This window comes from Montipora foliosa, chromosome 1 (assembly GCF_036669935.1).
Source record: "Montipora foliosa isolate CH-2021 chromosome 1, ASM3666993v2, whole genome shotgun sequence".
NCBI lineage: Eukaryota > Metazoa > Cnidaria > Anthozoa > Scleractinia > Acroporidae > Montipora > Montipora foliosa.
The window spans coordinates 3,243,454-3,263,709 of NC_090869.1; the positions used below are offsets into that span (position 1 = coordinate 3,243,454).

Consider the following 20,256-nt stretch of genomic DNA (forward strand, 5'->3'; position numbering starts at 1 on the left):
GCAGTGCACTGTGTAACAAACTTGATAGATCTTACACCAAAATGTTACCTGCAATCTACAACATATCCTGGCGAGATCTTACTACCAACAAAACTTTGTAAGGGTCCTTTCCACGGATATCAGAAGTTGTTAAACGCAGGCGTTTGATGTTAGCTGGGCACGTTTCCCGTCATGAAGAACCTGCTGGAAAACTCCTTCTATGGTCATGAGAAGCTAAGCGCGGAGTTGGAAGGCCCCACATAACAATCAAGTCACTACTCGAGAAAGACACCGGTCTTGCAGGACTAGAACTTCTCACCGTTATGAAAGACCGTTCTCCGTGATCCAAGAACTTCGTAAATGTTTCACCTTCTATTGAGGGATGACGCAAGGCAAGGCAAGGCATTCCGGTTTTTCACGTTGCCATGTTACAACCAGTAGCGTAGCTCCTACTCTACTATAAAAACTACACACAACCCGTAATTCCTCTGTTCGCTCTGACGAAGGGCTAAGGCTCGAAACGTCAGCTTTTAGAATCCCTGTACGGTGGTTAATTTACATTATAAAATTCGTTGATAAACGCAAATTTATGTGTACTACTTCCCCACCGACGCAGCACCACAGTTTGTTTAGAAACTACCCCCTTTATTCACTTATGGTAGATTGATCGAATGTACTCTTAACGCGAACTTTATACCGCTCCATGCGCCTTTCTTATCCCGTGTGATACAAACTCACAATTCCTTTTATAATACTCATATTTCACATGGATGTCAGGGGCATAAAACTGCTAAAAACATGCAGCGAGCAAAGCTAATAGATTCCAGACAGTTGTGGTCAGCCTTGTTCCCAGGATAACTCTTCCTCCCTTCCCTTGGAGCGAAAGAGTCTCGGAAAGAGAAGAGTAAAAAGAGAGACCCTGAGAACAAAGAGCAAGGGATTTAAAGATCCCTTAAGGCTCTAAATATTTCAAAATACTACCTAAAGTGTCTCACTTTTCATAATTCAAAAAATTTACCCTTAATGTTCTTAATTTTTATCACGGCTAACGGTTATTTTTTTGGTCATTTTCATGCTTAACGGTTAACATTTTTCGACGTTTCACGGTTCACATTTAACCCGTTCCCCATTGAGACCCTCCTTTAGTTTGATGGCTACAATAGGTGATACACAAAATATATCACATGCACCAAATTGTCAAAATAAATATGTCATTTGCCAGCTGGGAGGTCCGTATAGGGAAAAACTGTGACCGAGGCCTTGAAATTGCTGCCCGAGGCCGCAGGCCGAGTGCAGCTTTTTCAAGAACGACGTCACAGTTTCTTGCTATACGGGCCGACCCTTTGCTAACCGACCCTCTAACGTCAATTTTCGGACAATATCTGTTCGGAAGACGACTTGAGATGCAGAATTTTCGGACCATTTGTTGTAAAATTTATTGCTTGCCTGCCTGTCCTAGGATTTTCGAACTTCTAAAAAATGGTATAATTGCCAATTTTGAACGGATTTTTACCTTAAAAAGGTCACCTAGAATGTTCGGGAGCCTTTTTTCTGGCTAAAATTTTTGAAAAAGTAAGTTTTCATCCCTATAATTTTCTGACCACTAGACTTTCAGCTAGGAAATCCGAACAGATGAAAAATTGGTAGGGGATATAAATATGCCTATATCTACAGTTTAAATCCTAAAATATGGTAAACAATGCAATGTTTAAGTGGTTTTGAACTATATTCTCATTGGGTGGCTCTGAATTGTGTTAACATGAAATGTGTGTGTCTCGATAAGCTTGATAAGGCAGTGTATAGTTCATTTCCTACATTTATAACTGATAATTACAGGGAACTAATTAATTTCCTATCATAATTATTATATAATAGCACATAGTGACATAGCTGCACATTAACTACCAGCATTTGAGCCATGCACTAAAACATCACCTTGACAGTTGTTTTACTAGGATCAATAGGATGTGAACCAGGGTTTTTCTAGGTTATGTCCCTGCAAAGGTTGAACTTACCGGTATCAGCAATATGCCATGCGGTGGACAAGACTTTTAACAAGAAACTATTTCAAAAAACAAAAAATAGTGTTTCGTTTCCGGAATGGTAAGGGCAGGAGAAAAGATAGAATACTATAGTGTGGGTCACTTGGCCTGTCATTCTTATTTCGCTTCGTGTATTGAAACTCGAGAGATTAAAGATAGAAATGTGAACGCAAACTCTCTGAACGGTGTTCCTTGGTATCAACATGCATAATTAGCTATAGCATTTACACGCATAACGCAAGGCGCAATAGAACGAGATAACAGACGTATTGGCGTTTTTTGAGGGGAACACTGCCCTGGCTGGTTAGCCTAGGCGACTTCCAGATTGCGTGACGTAGAACAACCTCACTTATCTCCCCAGCACTACGAGTTGAGTGGTAAACAGGACGTGCTTGATCAGACAAGAGTATTGGTTAGTGAGCAATGGACAAAGGCAAACGACCCAACAAGCTTGGGGAAGTCGCTGCGCAGACTTAACAACACCACGCAGGAGTGACCCAATTTTAATAACGGCAAAGCGATATATCCAGCCTCATCTCCAAAGGGAGGGAAGGGAAAAACTTTGACAAATTGGAAACAGCTAGCTGATTTTACTATAGAAGACAAACTGCCAAGTGAACCTTGGACTACTAACTGAGGCTTTTATAGCTAGACCCTGTCTATTAAAGTAGCCAGTTGCACAGATTCTACTATGTAGCAGGTAGGCATTACACGTGCTCTTTAGCAATAATAAGTAAGGCTTTAACAGATCTGGCCAATGCAGGTGTACGTTGTAATCTGGGATCTAGGAACAAAGTCTCTATGTCCTCGTTTTATTTACAACAAAACCGTTGATTTTATGACCTTGAACGGCCGACTACAAAGAACGCGAGTACGGTCACGTTCCATTAACCGTATTTTTATTACTGATAAGGCAGTAAAATCTCATTTAAAGAGAAGAACATATACTTGTTTATGTGCACAATACATCGAAGCATAAAGTCTACAAATACCTATTTTACCTTCAAATACTTACCCCTACATAACATTTCAAATTGCGTGTTACATACAAACCATAGCAATTACTAGCTTTACAATCACTGGTTCCTCGTTAATCCAATTTATTACCAAGACTTGTTTCCATTACTAACAGAAACCCATAAGGGTTGAAACGTGTAACGGCCCCTTGTGTGCTGGGAAACAAGCTTCCCAATATTCAATTTGCTAAGTACCATATTTGGAATAACAAGAGCGAGGAGTTTCCAAATATGGTACTTAGCACTGAAACATTCAACCAATCAGTTCGCACTGAATATTCGGAAGGTGTGAACGCGCGTTACACGTTTCAACCCTTATGGGTTTCTGTTACTAATTAACGCACGAAAAGGCCTAACTTGGGAATTTCTAACAATATATCGCTTTCATCTAACCCAAAATCATTCAGATATTCAAAACGTCCTATGCATGATCCATTTCCTTCGCCTTTGTGTTTGTCAGCATTATGATTTGCAATATTTTAGGTTTACGTGTTCACATCTTTGTTTTTGTATCTCGTAGATGTTTAGATTTCCAATAACAAACTCTGTTTTTGATTGGCCACTCTAACTCGCTGTGTAAATAGTTCACCCTGAATTCAAAATAGATATGTTTCGTTCCCGAGAAAACAAAACAACAACATCCTTTTACAAATCGTACGGGGTATTCCTGATTTCTGAATTAAATTTAAGCTTCATTTTGCATTTACCTGTTCATCTACGCGCACGCTTTTTGGAGAAGTGTTAAATACACTGTACCACGTGCCCGAGTAATTGCAGGGTTAACATTTTGGTATGCCGGAATCATGTTTCAAAGTTTCCACTTCAGAATCATTTAACCTAAGTAATCTAACTGAGTTCTCTACCTGTACGTATCTAACAGGATGAAGTAAAAACGTTCCGGTATTAAGTTAATATAAGCCTTATCAATCAACTTATCAGGCTGGTCAACACACATTTTCAAAAGTGACCGTTACAATTTTTTATAAACTATATATATATATATATATATCGTAAACAATAGGGGTCTGGAACCTAGACTGAGAAAAATGATCTGCAGCAGTACGTGTCTAGACATAATGAAAAGTAATAGCTAAAACAGCAATAACTTCTCACTACTAATATTTACATTAAGGGAAGGCTTTAGCTCTTGAATGAACAAAGTTTCTTTAACTTTACAGTGAAAGTCAGTTTTTCCGGACGCTAAAATGTCAAAGTGATCCCATTTAATGTCGTGGCCAGTGGTTTTCACATGATCAGCAATGGCTGATGAATGGTCACTTTTAGATAGGGCCTTGAAATGTTCTGTTTTTCTGTCGTAGAGTCTTCGTTTTGTTTTGCCAATGTAGGATTCATCGCAGTTCCAGCAGGCAGCTTTATAGACGACCTTGGACCTCTGAGATCGGTTCAAGCGATCTTTGTATGGAAAAAAGGAGTTGATGCGGCGTGTGTTTTGGAATATGATCTTGAGATTGACGAAAGAGTAGAAATTGTATACGCCGGATTTCAGACGTTTCGTGACTTGGTTACTGTGAAGACCTAAGTAGGGTAACACGATTAAGATATCTTTTTTGGGGACTGTAGCTTGAACAGGGTTATTTGATTTGTTTTTATTTTTGTTCAATACATCGTTAATGTTGAACGTGATAACGCCTTGAGGGTAACCAAGTCACGAAACGTCTGAAATCCTGCGTATACAATTTCTACTCTTTCGTCAATCTCAAGATCATATTCCAAAACACACGCCGCATCAACTCCTTTTTTCCATACAAAGATCGCTTGAACCGATCTCAGAGGTCCAAGGTCGTCTATAAAGCTGCCTGCTGGAACTGCGATGAATTCTACATTGGCAAAACAAAACGAAGACTCTACGACAGAAAAACAGAACATTTCAAGGCCCTATCTAAAAGTGACCATTCATCAGCCATTGCTGATCATGTGAAAACCACTGGCCGCGACATTAAATGGGATCACTTTGACATTTTAGCGTCCGGAAAAACTGACTTTCACTGTAAAGTTAAAGAGACTTTGTTCATTCAAGAGCTAAAGCCTTCCCTTAATGTAAATATTAGTAGTGAGAAGTTATTGCTGTTTTAGCTATTACTTTTCATTATGTCTAGACACGTACTGCTGCAGATCATTTTTCTCAGTCTAGGTTCCAGACCCCTATTGTTTACGATATATATATATAGTTTATAAAAAATTGTAACGGTCACTTTTGAAAATGTGTGTTGACTAGCATACGAAACGTCAAGTTTTATAAAAATGCGTCGGAATACAATGTTTATCACCGCTGTTTGTGTTATTTTCCTAATGAAGCTACGATGGCCTAAGAACAAGAGTTTATCAGGCTGTCTTCAGTTTTTGCCTTCCTACTGTAGAAGGATTTGCAAGCTATATGCCGAGCAACGGACGCCATAGACAAAATGCTGGAAATGTTTCAACTCAGGCAGGGCACAACAGCTCGAATGATGCGAATATCAATGAGGTCGCCAACTTAAAGAATTTCTTCATGTATATTCTATCAGATGGTGAATATTTTTCAAGTTTTAACTTCCTCTGGCAAGCAGTGTGGATTACAATCAGTTCAACTAAATTCTCTCTCGGAAATTTTCCTCTCAACTCGGGTAGTTCTGTTAATGTCTAATAAGCTAATACAAGTGCGTTTTCGACTTCACTTTACTAAGAAAGACAAGTGAAAAGTTGCCAAAAAACAATTAGGCGCTAGCATGACAGTTATTTATAACCAACCATATGCATTATTAATCATACAGAACATACTGGATCATGCAAAGAAAATTTCAAAGTGCGATACCGGTTCAATGCTCTACTAACTGAGCTATGAAGCCTCACATTTGGGTCCTTCACGGAGCTAAATGAGCCTAACAAATGATCTGCTCTCAACTGTGAGGGGCAGTGTAACCCAGTGGTTAGGGCGCATGCCTTGAGATCCGGAGATCCCCGGTTCAGGATATGGATCCTGGCCACTGGTTGAATTTGTCCCTAGGGGGTAGGTCCTGGTTCAACTTCTGCTTTCAACTGTGTCGCTTTATAGCTTAGTTGGTAAAGTACTGCACTGGCACCGCAGAGGTCATGGATTCGAATCCCGATGGAGCCACCTGAATTTCTTAGCTGCCAAATTCTCCAGTTAAGTGCGAGGAACGTTTCCTCATTCGTATACAACCCGCACTTCAATATACATTCATTTTATTCATGTTAATTATTGTTTATTTCGGCTAATTAAGAATGTGAAGGCAGTGACATCTTTAAATAAACAGGAGGTCTTAATTTATGGCTTGGTTGTGTGTTATTTTCACCTGCTGGGCAAAAACACACCTTACCTGCTGGGCAAAAACACACCTTTGCAAGATTTCTTCCAACAGCATTCACCTTTGTCGAAGGTGACAATACACTGCCCAGTATCCTTCCTGTAGCCTGCACTTGGTTTACTCAACCATTTCAAAATTGTAACGTTGCAATTTTCAGGGGTAAGCTTTGATTTTTATTCTTCCATAAAACGTTTAAAATTAACGTTTCTTTCATGAAACTGTAAAAACACGTTTAACTAAAATCTTTCCATAAGGTTCGAAAAAGAGTCACGGCGAAAATGATATCAAGAAATTAAATCACTCGACTAAGCTTTCTAATTTATTCACAAAAAATTGTTTTCAAGGTCTTATTCCTTGTTTAAGTTTTTCAAATATGAGACACTTGTACAAGTTACACCTCTGAAGCCTAGCGTTTGCGATCAAGTTAGACAAACTCTTTCGCCAACAGAAAAATCCTAAGGTAAATGATAAATCTAAATACTTTTTGGCTGAGCGATTGCTAGATACGTTTTTCTAAATTTTTAATTTCGAAAAGAGGTTAAAAAATGTTTTCGAATTTTGAATCAATTTTCACAGGGGGACGGTTAATATTGCGGTTTGCCGGATTCATTTTTTAAAGTTTCCACTTCAGAATCATTTAACCTAAGTAATTTAACTGAGTTCTCTACCTGTACGTATCCAAGAGGATGAAGTAAAAACGTTCCGGTATTAAGTTAATAAGCCTTATCAATCAAGTTATCAGGCTGTCTTCAGTTTTTGCCTTCCTACTGTAGAAGGATTTGCAAGATATATGCCGAGAAACGGATGTCATAGACAAAATGCTGGAAATGTTTAACTTCAGGCAGGGCACAACAGCTGGAACGATGCGAATATCAATGAGGGCACCAAGTTAAAGAATTTCTTCATGTATATTCTATCAGATAGTGAATATTTTTCAAGTCTTAACTGCCTGTGGCAAGCAGTGTGGATTACAATCAGTTCAACTAAATTCTCTCTCGGAAATTTTCCTCTCAACTCGGGTAGCTTTCTTTAACGTCTTATAAGCTAATACAACTGCGTTTTCGACTTCACTTTACTAAGAAAGACAAGTGAAAAGTTGCCAAAAACAAGGGGGAGCTAGGATGACAGTTATTTATATCCAACCATATGCATTTTTAATCATAAAGATCATATTGCATCATGCAAAGAAAATTTCAAAGGAAAAACCAGGCGATTGAATCTTATAGTTTGTCGTAAAATGAAAGTTTTCTGCCCTTTCATTCCTGGCTTTTCAAGTGTTAAAAATGAACCTGACGAATCAAAACGTCCGATTGCTTTCATCGCTGATTTAAACTAATCAGTAAAAAATGACCCTGTGTTTTGCAGCTATTACTTTGAGCCACGGAAATGTAAAAATTTTCATTAAGAGTAGGATTACGTGTTATATTATATATCATTTCTTGACAGCAGCGTTTATTTTGTAGAGTTTCTGAAAGCCGTGACAATGAACCCTGCGATATCCTTTGTTTGGCTCGCACTTGGCTTGCAGTATTCAGAGGTATGTGTTTCGTGATATAATTACTGCGTACACAAAAGGTTTCACTGAATTATTTGATTATCAGAAAAACAGGCTCCCAAATAACCTAGAAAAATTGCACTTATCCTTAAATTAGCTGATTTCACTACATTGCTTTCAAGAAGAAGGATAATTATGTGACTAAAATGGATACCGTACGTCAAGCAGTTTTTTACTAACAAAAGTTTCACTCATGACATCCCCCTTTTTTAACTGGCCGCCCAAAGGATTTTCGCTGCTAAGGGACGAATTGCTTCGAAGCCCAGTGATTGGGTTAACTTCGGCCCTAGATTACTTGTAGCTAAAACGCATGGCTTCACTACCGCTTAACAGGTTTGGAAGAGCTCGGCCCTTTTCTTGAAACGACTTCATTTTAAGGATAAGCGGGATTTGTGGCACACAAAATACAACGCAAAAGTTTAGGAACTTTCGAAAGTTTTAATACCTGATAAGAACATTAATCCGGGAGAAAACAACTACAGAAAGCGCACCAGACAAACATCATCCCATAGGTCTGGCTAGTACTTCAGCTGCATGCCCATGGCCATACGGCAGCCATAGCCAGCTGTTGCGACCTGGTGCGGCCCCATCCTCATGGCTTACATGCATGACACAACTACCTGTAGCCGGCGCAGAAACTCCCCTCAGTTTTAAGCGAGCGCCAGTAACAAACTAGCATGCTAATTATGAGGAGACCCATCAAAGTGAAGAAAACTACCGACGAACGTTAGGACAGACAAAAAGCAGTTTACAAGATCAAATGCTGCGACTGCCAGGCCACTCATATCGATGAGACCGGCAGAAGTCTAAAAACAACACTGGATGAACAAAAACGAGGGACGACAAATAGTAACATCAAAAATAACATTTCTGCACAGCATGTACAGACAGACTACAAAATCGACTGGGACTCTGCCGAATGCGTTACATACCGTATTAATTATTACCAACGGATCGTACTGGAAGCTGGTTCACTAAATTAGAACAGTGACCTGTAATCTGATGCCTACAACTTCCAGCACTCTACAAACGACTTATCAAGGACGTCAACACATTGACCGACTTACTAACAACACATGTACAGACATGTAACATGACATATAATCCCTTCACTCTGGTGACGACTTTCGGTCAGGTTGTCGAAACGTGAGTCAATGTCATCTAAACAGTCCTTCTCAGGACCACTCGTGCTTCAGATATGATATGACTCCGATTAATGATATACTTTATTCAAATATGGTATTTGAATGGTAAGCCCTATAAAGGGTCCCCTTACAAAATCTAAACCTAAAAAGTGTTTACCTAAACGACGTTTACGTAGGATCTGTAAAATTGCATATAAAAAAACTGAATCAATACACATTTATCCACGTTTTCAAATCTTGTTTGAATCTGTCACGTCCGGCTAATAGGTGGTTCGCCAAATTATTCCAGTCTTTAACAATTCTCACAAAGAAAGAGTACTGAAAAGCGTCAATTTTTGCCAAATTTGTTTGGATATTGTTGGGATGATTAGCCTGTAGTGTTTTTACTTTTTACAGTACTCGAAAAAATCACAAAAGTTCAGGCCGTTTTAATCCAAACACTATCTTATTCCAATCTTATAGCATTCGACTAAAGAAAAGTACATCCTTCGGTGTTCTGAAAGTGTGTTTCAGTTTGCGTCGATCTTAAGCCATTTCACGCGGCTTCTGACCAAGAGCAAGCAATCCTTGATGCTCTTCGTTGCACTTTTTCTATCGCTAATTTGTCTTTAACTAAGTATGGAGACCATACAGAACGTACGTATTCTGATATAGGTCTTACCGGTGACTTATAAAGCAAGTAGAAGACATCCTTGTTCTCTTAAGTGTACGCTTAAGTAGGCCCAAAACTTTCTTCGCTTCAGTTGTTTACTGTTATCGGCCAAACTATCCGACCAGAATGTCTCTCGACACATGAACGCCAAGGTCTCTTTATGAGTTGAATGACTTTAATTTGACATTTTGTGAGAGTTTGTACTTTTGTCCAGTTTTCCAGAGAATTCAGGTCCGACTGTAGCGCTAGTGTGTCATTGACATGATTCAATTGACAAGCCTGAGATCTTAGTATCATCAACAAACAGTTTAACGGTACACGTAACAAATTACTCTCGGTTGCTTCCGGGCTGCTGAGGCAAGGATACTAAGGTTTCGGACCAGTTAGTTCTTGCCTGTTGGCTTGTGACCGTAGATTTAAAGTACCTTCAGAGGCACCCAGCGATAATCTTCGATGAAATATCTGTTCGGGAGGGTCAAACTATTCTAAGAATGTCGGTTCTACGTTGCCAGACAGCTACAGATTTCTTTACTAAAACATCACCTAAAAGATTCGCAACCAGGGAGAAGTAGTCACTTAAGTCTTCGGAAGGGGTATTTTTGCAATAAGTGGCACTTAAAACGATCACCTAGTAGTTTCGGATAAGCAAATGGTTCGGTTGGAACCTCTTAGAAGGTAACGTTACGAGCAAATTAAGCCAAAAGCCTTTGAGAGACGTTTCTAGGCTCCTTGTAATGTATAAAGAGTGTCTAAAGAGATTTTTTTATCACCTAGAAGAATTTGATTTGTTCGGATATCTTAGCTGAAAATTGAAGTGTCCGAAAATTTTATCTTCATTTCAGAAATTGCTAGCTGATGAGTGATTCAATTTCACTGCAAACGAGAAGCTTCGTAACTAGCTTCTAACAGGGTATATTCCATCTACGAGAAATTAACACTGTTGATTTGCATTTTACGACACATATCGTCGATAATGTTAGATGTTTCTTGTTTCAGGCACAACAGCTCCAACGTGGCGAATATCAACATATAAAGTACGCAAACTTCCAGAACTTTTTTCATCAAATGCTGAATATTTCCCAAGTGTTGGCTTCATATTATGCTACGGATTACATGGACTGTGCCTTCAAATGTCTCGAGAAGATGTCGTGTTTCTCCTTCAATTTTGCCACCTTACCGGCAGACAGTAACTCTGATCGACATTTGTGTCAACTCCTGGCGTCAGATAAGTACAATCACGCAAACAGTTTTGTACCAAGCAGAGACTTCCATCATTTCGCGATTCCGGTGGGTTCCTCAATTGATAGGTGTTAGTAATAGAAAATGGTTCTAAATGACTCAACGCTTTTGACCGGTCGCTTAACAAAATGTCCTTTGTTGACTGTATCCTCTTTAGACAAACATAATAATAACTATAGTACCATTCTCAGAATCTCCCAATAAGGCTGAGTTAATAGAAAATCTACTTAACTGCCTCAAGAAAATCACGGGTTTTTTTGAGCAGTGTATATCGTTCTAAAATTTTTTTCGCTCCACAAAAAATGAAAACCGGTTCTGTTATTTATTCATGCATTATTTCTTACTTGTGTTCCTTCAATCTTTCAAAGTTACGTGGTTGACATGGGAAGATTGTAACAACCTGGCGTTATACAATATGTTAGTTTAAGGCCATTACAACCACTAATAATTTACGTCAGCATTAGACATACATGCAGCTTGAAATGCATTTCTCTTATCAACCAAGTTCTATGTCCCTACTCTAAATTACGGAGCTAGTTTTTTGTCGTTGGTTTCTGGCCCAAGCAAGAAGAGCGGGGATCATAAGCCAACTGAGAAAAAGCGAGGATCCATAACTTACGTTATCCTATGGCCAGTACGGCCCCGCGCGCACTTTCATTGTAAGACCATTGGAAAAATCGCCGTATGAGGGCCGTACGCATTTGTGCGAGCAGAGCCGGAAAAAGCCGTAAGGCCCTGCTAGGAACATGTACTGCTCCGTGCAATGCGATTTTAGAGGATTTCGTCGCTTTTACAGATCCAAGTTATTTACAGCCAGATGAGCAAATGCAAACAACATATTAGATAAACTGTCTGTGTAAATTTTTGTTAATTATTTTGCCCAAACTTCAAATTTTCAGTTCTCATGAATAGTTTGAAGTGCATATGATAAATGCTTATTGACTGAGTTTAGGTCGGGCCGGACAAGAAAATATTTGGCCCTTGGTCTTGGCGCGTCCAGCCCTGCCACTCAGTCAATAAATACATAGTACGGACTTCTGAGGTAATAAAGCGCACAAGAAAGGAAACCAGTTGAAGTCAAGCAGAACCGTTTTACTGCAACAAATGATTGGCACGCGTAAGAATTTGAAAAATAAATAAAATAAACGTTATTGACTTTTTGAAATAGTTGATTGCAATATTCAAACAGTTTCCCAAGTTTATTCAGTTCCCACAAACAACATGGCAAATTTGCTAGAAAATGTTGCATCAAGACTTGGTACTGTACAATCCGACCCGCTAAATTAGCCAATCATAGCGCGCATACTATCTGAAAGATGAAATAAATTGCACATTTAGATTGAATACATTTTTAGCGTTATCTCACTATTTATATATTTAACTGTGTTGCCGCCTTGACTTTCTTCTCAGTTGAGTTCTTAGCCGGGCCACAAAATTAGTCGGTTTTTATTCCACAGACAGTTTGCAATTAAAAGACTTACGTTAAAAATATTCGTTCGAGATCCCACAAAATAACAATGCTTCGTAAGATTAATTCACATTAACGTTTCTCAACAATCGTTTTTGCTTTTAGAGCCCATGTGAAAGCCTTCCTTGTCAAAATGGTGGAACATGTCGTCCGCTGTATGACACAAATTCATACGTGTGCCAATGTGGTGAGGGAAACAATGGAACATACTGTGAGAATGGTAATAGTGTTTAATTTGTTGCACAAAGTACAGGACAAAAGAATAACTGAAGTAAGATAGGGTGCATGAAAATAAAACTCATTTTAAAAGCGTTTACAAATTGACAAGAGCACCCAAAACATCCTTACGGGGGGGGGGGGGGGGGGAACTCGGCAAGGGCACCCAACGAGCAAATTAAGAAAAAAGCCTTTGAGAGACATTTCCAGGCTCCTTGTAATGTATAAAGACTGTCTAAAGAGATGTTTTTATAACCTAGAAGAATTTGATCTGTTCTGATATCTTAGCTGAAAATTGAATTGTCCGAGAATTTTAGGGACGATATCTTCATTTCAGAAATTGCTAGCTGAACGTTACCTTCTAAGAACTTCCAACCGAACCATTTGCTCATCCGCGCCGAAACTTCCAGGTGACCTTTATTGCAAAAATATCCCTTCCGAAACCGTAAGGGCCTACTTTTTCCTGGTTACCATTGGGTGGATTCAGGATTTTTCTTAGGAGGCGGTGCACCAGTAAGGAAGTGCGCAGCTGACTGGTAGAATACCAGTTCTATTAGGAAGCCTCAGGTGCAGATCCGCCCCCGGTTACGAATTCCTTCGGAGAGGTTTTAGTAAAGAAATCTTTATTTGTTTGGCAACGTAGAACCGAAATTCTGACTCTCCCGAACACATATTTCCGCTGACTCAAGATTATCATTGGCTGTCCCTGACTCGATTTACATTAAGGTAAATGTCTTTAATGCATTTCTCCCGTAAACGACTTAGTTGTGTGTCACCTGATTCTCAAACAAGTCACTTATACATATAGCTATGAGCATGGTCTTGCGATTGTTTCTCATACTGTAAAATTGAGGACCTTCTCGGGCTGCAGTCACCAACAAGTTGAGTAGAAATCCCGTATCGACTTTTTTCTGTGTGCCAACGTGCTTATGTGTGTGCGTAAACATTAAACATGAATCTGAATCGCTATTTTTACAACTTAATCCTCCTCTGTTCCCTTCCGTAGGATGGCAGAAGGTAAATGTAGACCCGGTGTGCTTTGGGGTGAAGAATGATTCATTCGGAACCTTCGAGATCCACAAGCCAGGAGACATTTATCGCTTGAGGCTGGTCCATCGCTTTGGATATGTGAATTGCGATTCCCGCAAAGCCTCTAACACTAAATGGGGCTGCGTCATTACCGAAATCAGTTATTACAGCAAAAGATTGATAAATGTTCATATTACTTACGAAAATAATACCCGTATTTTTCCAGCAAATGTTACCGGTGCACTGCAGTTGGATGTTCATTTCTACTACACACTCGATGGTTTCAATGGAAACTCTCCCGAGATTGTGTTTAATTCCACTCCTACTCCTTTGTCTGTGGTCGCTGGTCAGAAGTTCAGGATCTGGTATGGTGAAGACCTGGCAAAAGAGGACGAGGTTGACAACAACGGTACATCCTGCACTGATGTGTATGCTTTTCGCCAGTGATGAAGTGAATGGAATCGGCGTCAGTTAAAGCGATGTGAAGGAAATTCAATTGAGCTAAATTAGGCGAAAGTCAAATGAAGTAAAATGTAATGTAAGAATGGGACCTTGGAGTCTCTTGTTCTCTACCATATCACACCTTTAAGTAGTTTGTAGTCTCGGCCCCCTTTGTTGCTTTCAAGATAATAATAATATCAAAGGAAAAAAGTGTGAAAAAAACAAAAATTACGTCTTGTATTTCACAAAATGTATAAAATTTAGCGGCTGTGTTTTTTTCCTTCAGGAGGGTTTCAATGGGAGTAGCTTTCACGGCTGACGGTTAAATAATTTGACTTTTCATGGCTACCGGTTATCTTTTTTTCCAGCACGGTTAACTTATGTGGGAAACAAATAAATGTCTCAGTAGACATATTGAATAGTTTAAGTCATTGGTTATCACAATGCGACCTTGGAGTCTCTTGTTCTGTACCAGATCACAATGACTTTTAGGTAGTTTGTAGTCCCGGCCACCCTCGTTGCTTTCAAGATAGCAGTCTTCAATAGTAATATCAACGGGAAAAAGTGTGAAAAAAAAAAAACTCGATGACTAGTGAAGGCAAAAATAGCAAAAATAACGTGTTGTATTTCACAAAATGTATGTAATTTAGAGGTTCTGTTTTTCCTTTAGGAGGGTCTCAATGGGAGTAGCTTTTACGACTGACGGTTAAATAATTTGCCTTTTCATGGCTAACGGCTATCTCTTTTCCGTCACGGTTAACTTATGTGGGAAACAAAGAAATGCGTCCCTTGAGTTAGTTACTAGTAGGGTCTCAGTAGACATATTGAATAGTTTAAGTCATTGGTTATCACAATGCGACTCATGATTTTGTTTTGTTCACGCGTCAAACCTTGCCCACGCCTTGACTTCTCTTCGAGACCTTTTCATTGCGCTCTTAGAGATAAAAAAGGTCTTCTGCTTCCTCATCTGAGTCACTTTTGTATTCCTCCACCTGGTTATTAGTAGCACCAGAAGGAGTCGGCGCGAGAATAAAAAGAGGAATGTCACTGTCTGATACGAATGTTATAGACACCTCTCAGAATGACCTCTGCGACCTCCCCTTGGGTTTCCGTCGTCTAGGGAAAGACAGATAACGCTGTTTTGACCTGGTCAGTTGCAGAGAACACTTTTGCGGTGGACACTGCTCGTTTTGCTTACACTGTTGATAAAACTCCTGTCTTATCCTTTGTCTTACTACTCACGGTCCTTTGCCTCACTAGGCGGTATAGCTGTCTAGCCAATCCCGCATTGCAACTTCGTCATTTTTTGAGAGCGTGTCAAAAGGTAGTGAAGTCATAATTTTTAAGATTGAACTAGTGAGCAGCACGTCTGCGAACTCTAAGAGCTGTAAAACGATTTATTTTATCCTACGCGTTTCGTGTGACTAACGCACACTTCGCCAGGGATGTTTTACAATACAACACAAGGGAGGTGTATATATACCTACATAAGAGGGTAAAAAATATTTTTAAATTATGTAAAACCGCAAATACAAGATCGGATTTGCATGTAGGAAACAGGCTAAAACTGTGGGACCCAAAATTATGTAAGGCACAAAATATGTCTCTCCTTGCACACCTTTCCGCCTCTTTCCTACATGCAAATCCGCTCTTGTAGGTGCGGTTTTACGTTATGTAAAAAAAAATTAAAAACTAAAATTTTTAAAATGAAAAATAATGTCTTACCTGAGTCAAAACGCCACAAACTGAAATTTTCTCTGAAGATAGCTTTTCTGTCTCTAGCGATAATTGTTAAATAACTAAGTTCCAAACTGAAATATTTCTCTTGTAATTTGAAAGTGAACGTAATCGCGAGCCGTTGTTCCGCGAATTTGTTCCTTCGTCCGTGAATCGTGTAAGCAGCCCCAAAAAATACCTGTAAATCCCGATAAGTTCTGCGCGAACATGGAAATTTATTTATTCTTTATTATCCCTGATATATCTCAGCTACAGTCGTATTGGATGTCGTTGTGCATATAGAATCTGCTTTTATTTTAAGTTGACCGTCTCCCAACGCAAGCTCCATTTTATTATAAGACCGTATAGGTATTCAAGACATACAAAAGAAGGTAACCCGTTCGTAAACGTGTATAAAGACGATTTTGAAAATATTCAGTTAAGGCAAAAACCTTTTCCATTTATGGAAGGGTTTCTTTGTCTCCTTTGCCAGATTTAAGTTCTCTGGGGTCATAAGTAGTATAATTCGAGCACCAAGGACCCCTATGCGAAAATTGTTGATATCGATAAAACAAAAGTTTAAAACTCTGCAGCAAATTCGTTCCCAACTGCAGAAATAAGTTTATCTGTAAACGTATTCTGCGAAAAGACACTTGTGCCCGCTTCCTTTTATCTTTGCACAAGCCAAGCAAACATGACCATGTAGGTTACGGAGCCGCAAAAGTAGGGACTTTCTAAGATGACAAATTAACACACCTGTCAACAAACTTGAATTCCGCACAATCACCGATAGCAGGAAAGCCGAAATTTCGTCATGTGAAAGAAAAATAATCAAGAAATCATCGGCCACATTTGTTTTTTGTGATATTTTAGTTAACGAGGATCATCATGTTTGGAAAAGTCGTGGACCAAGATCTCGCGAACCAAGGACACCATACTGTACCGAACATTTTTGCCTGATCTTTCAGGCCCAGAGAGTCGATGATGTTCTTGATAAACTCACTTATGGTTATCCCGAGACTGGTAAAATCTTTTCTCAACCTCCACTAATTTCATTCAAACGCGACAAAAACGTAGGCAACATTTTAGTTAGAAGCGCTCTCAAAACTAACGAACAACCCGGCACTTTCAAATGCGCGTGCTCACGATACAAAACCTGTCCTTTCACTCTTATCACTAGCAAAATATCGGGAACTAAGCGATCTGTTAAGATCACCGATCGTATCACATGTACCTCCGCAAATGTCATTTATTGCATAACCTTTACGTTATGTATAATAAATTATACATTGGCGAGAAAGGTAGACGACTAGGCGAACGATTCCGCCAACACTTTCGCGATGTTGAGACGAATGACAAAGATGCATCTAAGCCAGTCGCTCATCATTTTAATCTCGCTAACCTCTCCAAACAACACATGTCTATCTGCGGCCTTTCCCTACATCTAGATACGACGGAAAGCCGCAAGAATCTGGAACAAAAGTTCATCTTTCAAATCGCACCCATAATCCCCACGGTATTAACGAACGCTTTTTATTTAACTAATGTATTCTAGCCGCCCCTGCAGTCATAAATAATGCACGGTATTTAGTCAAGGATCTATCAGGGAAACGAACTCGCAGTGCTATTTTCATTGAGGCTGCAGATAGATTAAATACCTGGGAGAACCATTTCAAAAACTTACTGAATGTTACCCCAACAACAGAATCTATACAGTCCATATTGAAAAGGTCTACGATACATTCGATCAAATCCAAAGCGGCGAGTTCTCTCAAGCTGAAATAGATGCTGCTGTTCGTCAGGTGAAGAATGGAAAAGCTCCTGGTCTAGATGGCCTTCCACCTGAGTTTTGGAAATTATCAAAAATTAAAAAGCATCTCCATTTATTCTGCAACAAAACTTACTCTGAAAACCGACCAAAGGAATGGGGCCCTGAAATAACGAAAAAAGGGAACTTAACAATCCCAGACAACTATAGAGGCATTTCTCTCAGCCAAATCGCTTCAAAGATATATAACTGCTGTCTTTTGAACCATATCAGACCAATCATTGACACTATTTTGCGACCAAATCAAAATGGTTTCCGACAAGGAAGATCTACCACCTCACACTTACTGGCTCTTCGCCGTATAGTTGGAGAGGTGAAAAATCACGATATGGAAGCTGTTCTCACATTCATTGACTTTCGCGAAGCTTTCCATTCGGTTGTCCGTGTTAAAATCTTCCAGATTCTTGAGGCATATGGAATACCTTCTGCCGTCGTCGCGGCCATTCGAATCATGTACGAAACACATCCGCAGTAGTCCTCACGCCTGAAGGAGAAACTGATCAGTTTGTGATTGCTACAGGAGTTTTACAAGGTGACCTGCTTGCTCCTTTCCTATTCATTATCTGTCTGGACTTTGCCCTTCGTACAGCCATTTCTGACCCAGATGGCCTTATATTGAAACGCCGCCGCAGTCGCCGTTATCCCGCTGAAACTCTTGCAAACCTAGACTATTCAGACGATATTGCCCTTCTTGAAAATACCATTGAATCTGCTCACAACCTTCTCAACCGTGTGGAAAAGGCTTTTTTATGCACCTGAATCCTCCTTCGGCCAGCCAACTGTTTTCATCTGATGGTCATCCTATTGAACTCGTCCAAAACTTCAAATATCTAGGAGATTACATTGTAGTTATGACATGAATTCCCGTATTGGTCAGTCATGGAGCGCACTCAACTCTCTCAACAAAGTTTGGAAGGCTGATATCAAGAAAGAAACCAACACCAAAGTTCTTAAAGCATCTGTTGAAACTATCTTACTCTACGGTTCAGATTCCTGGTCGTTAAGCAGTGCACTGTGTAACAAACTTGATGGATCTTACACCAAAATGTTACCTGCAATCTACAACATATCCTGGCGAGATCTTATTACCAACAAAACTTTGTAAGGGTCCCTTCCACGGATATCAGAAGTTGTTAAACGCAGGCGCTTGATGTTAGCTTGGCACGTTTCCCGTCATGAAGAACCTGCTGGAAAACTCCTTCTATGGTCATGAGAAGCTAAGCGCGGAGTTGGAAGGCCCCACATAACAATCAAGTCACTACTCGAGAAAGACACCGGTCTTGCAGGACTAGAACTTCTCACCGTTATGAAAGACCGTTCTCCGTGATCCAAGAACTTCGTAAATGTTTCACCTTCTATTGAGGGATGACGCAAGGCAAGGCAAGGCATTCCGGTTTTTCACGTTGCCATGTTACAACCAGTAGCGTAGCTCCTACTCTACTATAAAAACTACACACAACCCGTAATTCCTCTGTTCGCTCTGACGAAGGGCTAAGGCTCGAAACGTCAGCTTTTAGAATCCCTGTACGGTGGTTAATTTACATTATAAAATCCGTTGATAAACCCAAATTTATGTGTACTACTTCCCCACCGACGCAGCACCACAGTTTGTTGAGAAACTACCCCCTTTATTCACTTATGGTAGATTGATCGAATGTATTCTTAACGCGAACTTTATACCGCTCCATGCGCCTTTCTTATCCCGTGTGATACAAACTCACAATTCCTTTTATAATACTCATATTTCACATGGATGTCAGGGGCATAAAACTGCTAAAAACATGCAGCGAGCAAAGCTAATAGATTCCAGACAGTTGTGATAACTTCCTCAAATTGGAAACGGAATTCGTCCACAATGGTTTTACACAGTCGGGAGGCCAAGACTGCACCTTGAAGCTCCAGGCGAGGTATGGTCAATCTTTTCAGCGGTGCAACCCTTGATTTTGCTGCAATAAATCGCACGTCGTACTCTCCATTCGACAGCTGCCATCGTGCATATGCGCAGGAACCGAATGCGTCTTCAGAGGCATCAGAAAAAACACAGAGTACAGGGCGGCCAACTGCATAAGGCGGTGTCAGACATCTCTCCAAGCTTGTGCCATTGAGGCTCTTCATTTCTTGAAACAGGTTGGTCCATTTTTCTTGAGTTTCGGAGGATAATTTCTCGTCCGGGCTGACGCTTTTTTCCCACAGCTCCTGTAGGCCTATCTTGGCTCTGATAAGAAATGCAGATGCAAAGCCAATTGGATCGTAGATTTGAGCAACCTGGCTCAGGATCGTTCTCTTGGAAAGCATAGCCGGTTCTTGGGAGAGTAGTAACTCAGGTTTCACTTTAAGGGTAAACATGTCTGTGTGATTGATCCATACCACTCCTAATACCTTTTCTTCATTGACTCCTTGCAAAATCGCTGCTTCCTTTCTCTCTTGCTGATCGGTGTTAAAGGTAGCGTTATTCGAAAGCCAGCCTTTGCCTTTAAAACCTCCTGTTTCGAGTACACTGTCTATGCATTTCGTTAGTTCTCGTGCTTCTTCCTCATTGCAGACTGAATCGCAAATATCATCCATGTAGGTGTTGCCTTAACGTGATGTATACTTAACGTGAAG

The 20,256-nt window shown here is 39.9% G+C and overlaps 3 protein-coding genes across 3 annotated transcripts in view; 1 reads left to right on the plus strand and 2 right to left on the minus strand.

The window, feature by feature from the left end:
- The first annotated feature begins 6,365 nt into the window (after positions 1–6,365).
- LOC137995340 (uncharacterized) lies at positions 6,366–15,695 on the plus strand. The gene is made up of 5 exons (XM_068840928.1): positions 6,366–6,522; positions 7,827–7,900; positions 10,712–11,002; positions 12,528–12,642; positions 13,645–15,695. The coding sequence occupies exons 2-5, from the start codon at positions 7,847–7,849 to the stop codon at positions 14,112–14,114; spliced, it is 930 nt and encodes a 309-aa protein (XP_068697029.1). The 5' UTR covers positions 6,366–6,522; positions 7,827–7,846; the 3' UTR covers positions 14,115–15,695.
- A 3,730-nt stretch (positions 15,696–19,425) lies between these two features.
- On the minus strand, positions 19,426–20,217 carry LOC138008406 (uncharacterized). The gene has a single exon (XM_068855744.1). The coding sequence runs from the start codon at positions 20,215–20,217 to the stop codon at positions 19,426–19,428; it is 792 nt and encodes a 263-aa protein (XP_068711845.1).
- A 12-nt stretch (positions 20,218–20,229) lies between these two features.
- The window catches only part of LOC138008413 (uncharacterized), a 2,638-nt gene continuing 2,611 nt past the window's right edge, over positions 20,230–20,256 (minus strand). Inside the window, exon 2 of the mRNA XM_068855757.1 lies at positions 20,230–20,256. This exon is cut by the window's right edge and continues 1,968 nt beyond it. Within this exon, the coding sequence (XP_068711858.1) occupies positions 20,230–20,256 (27 nt within the window).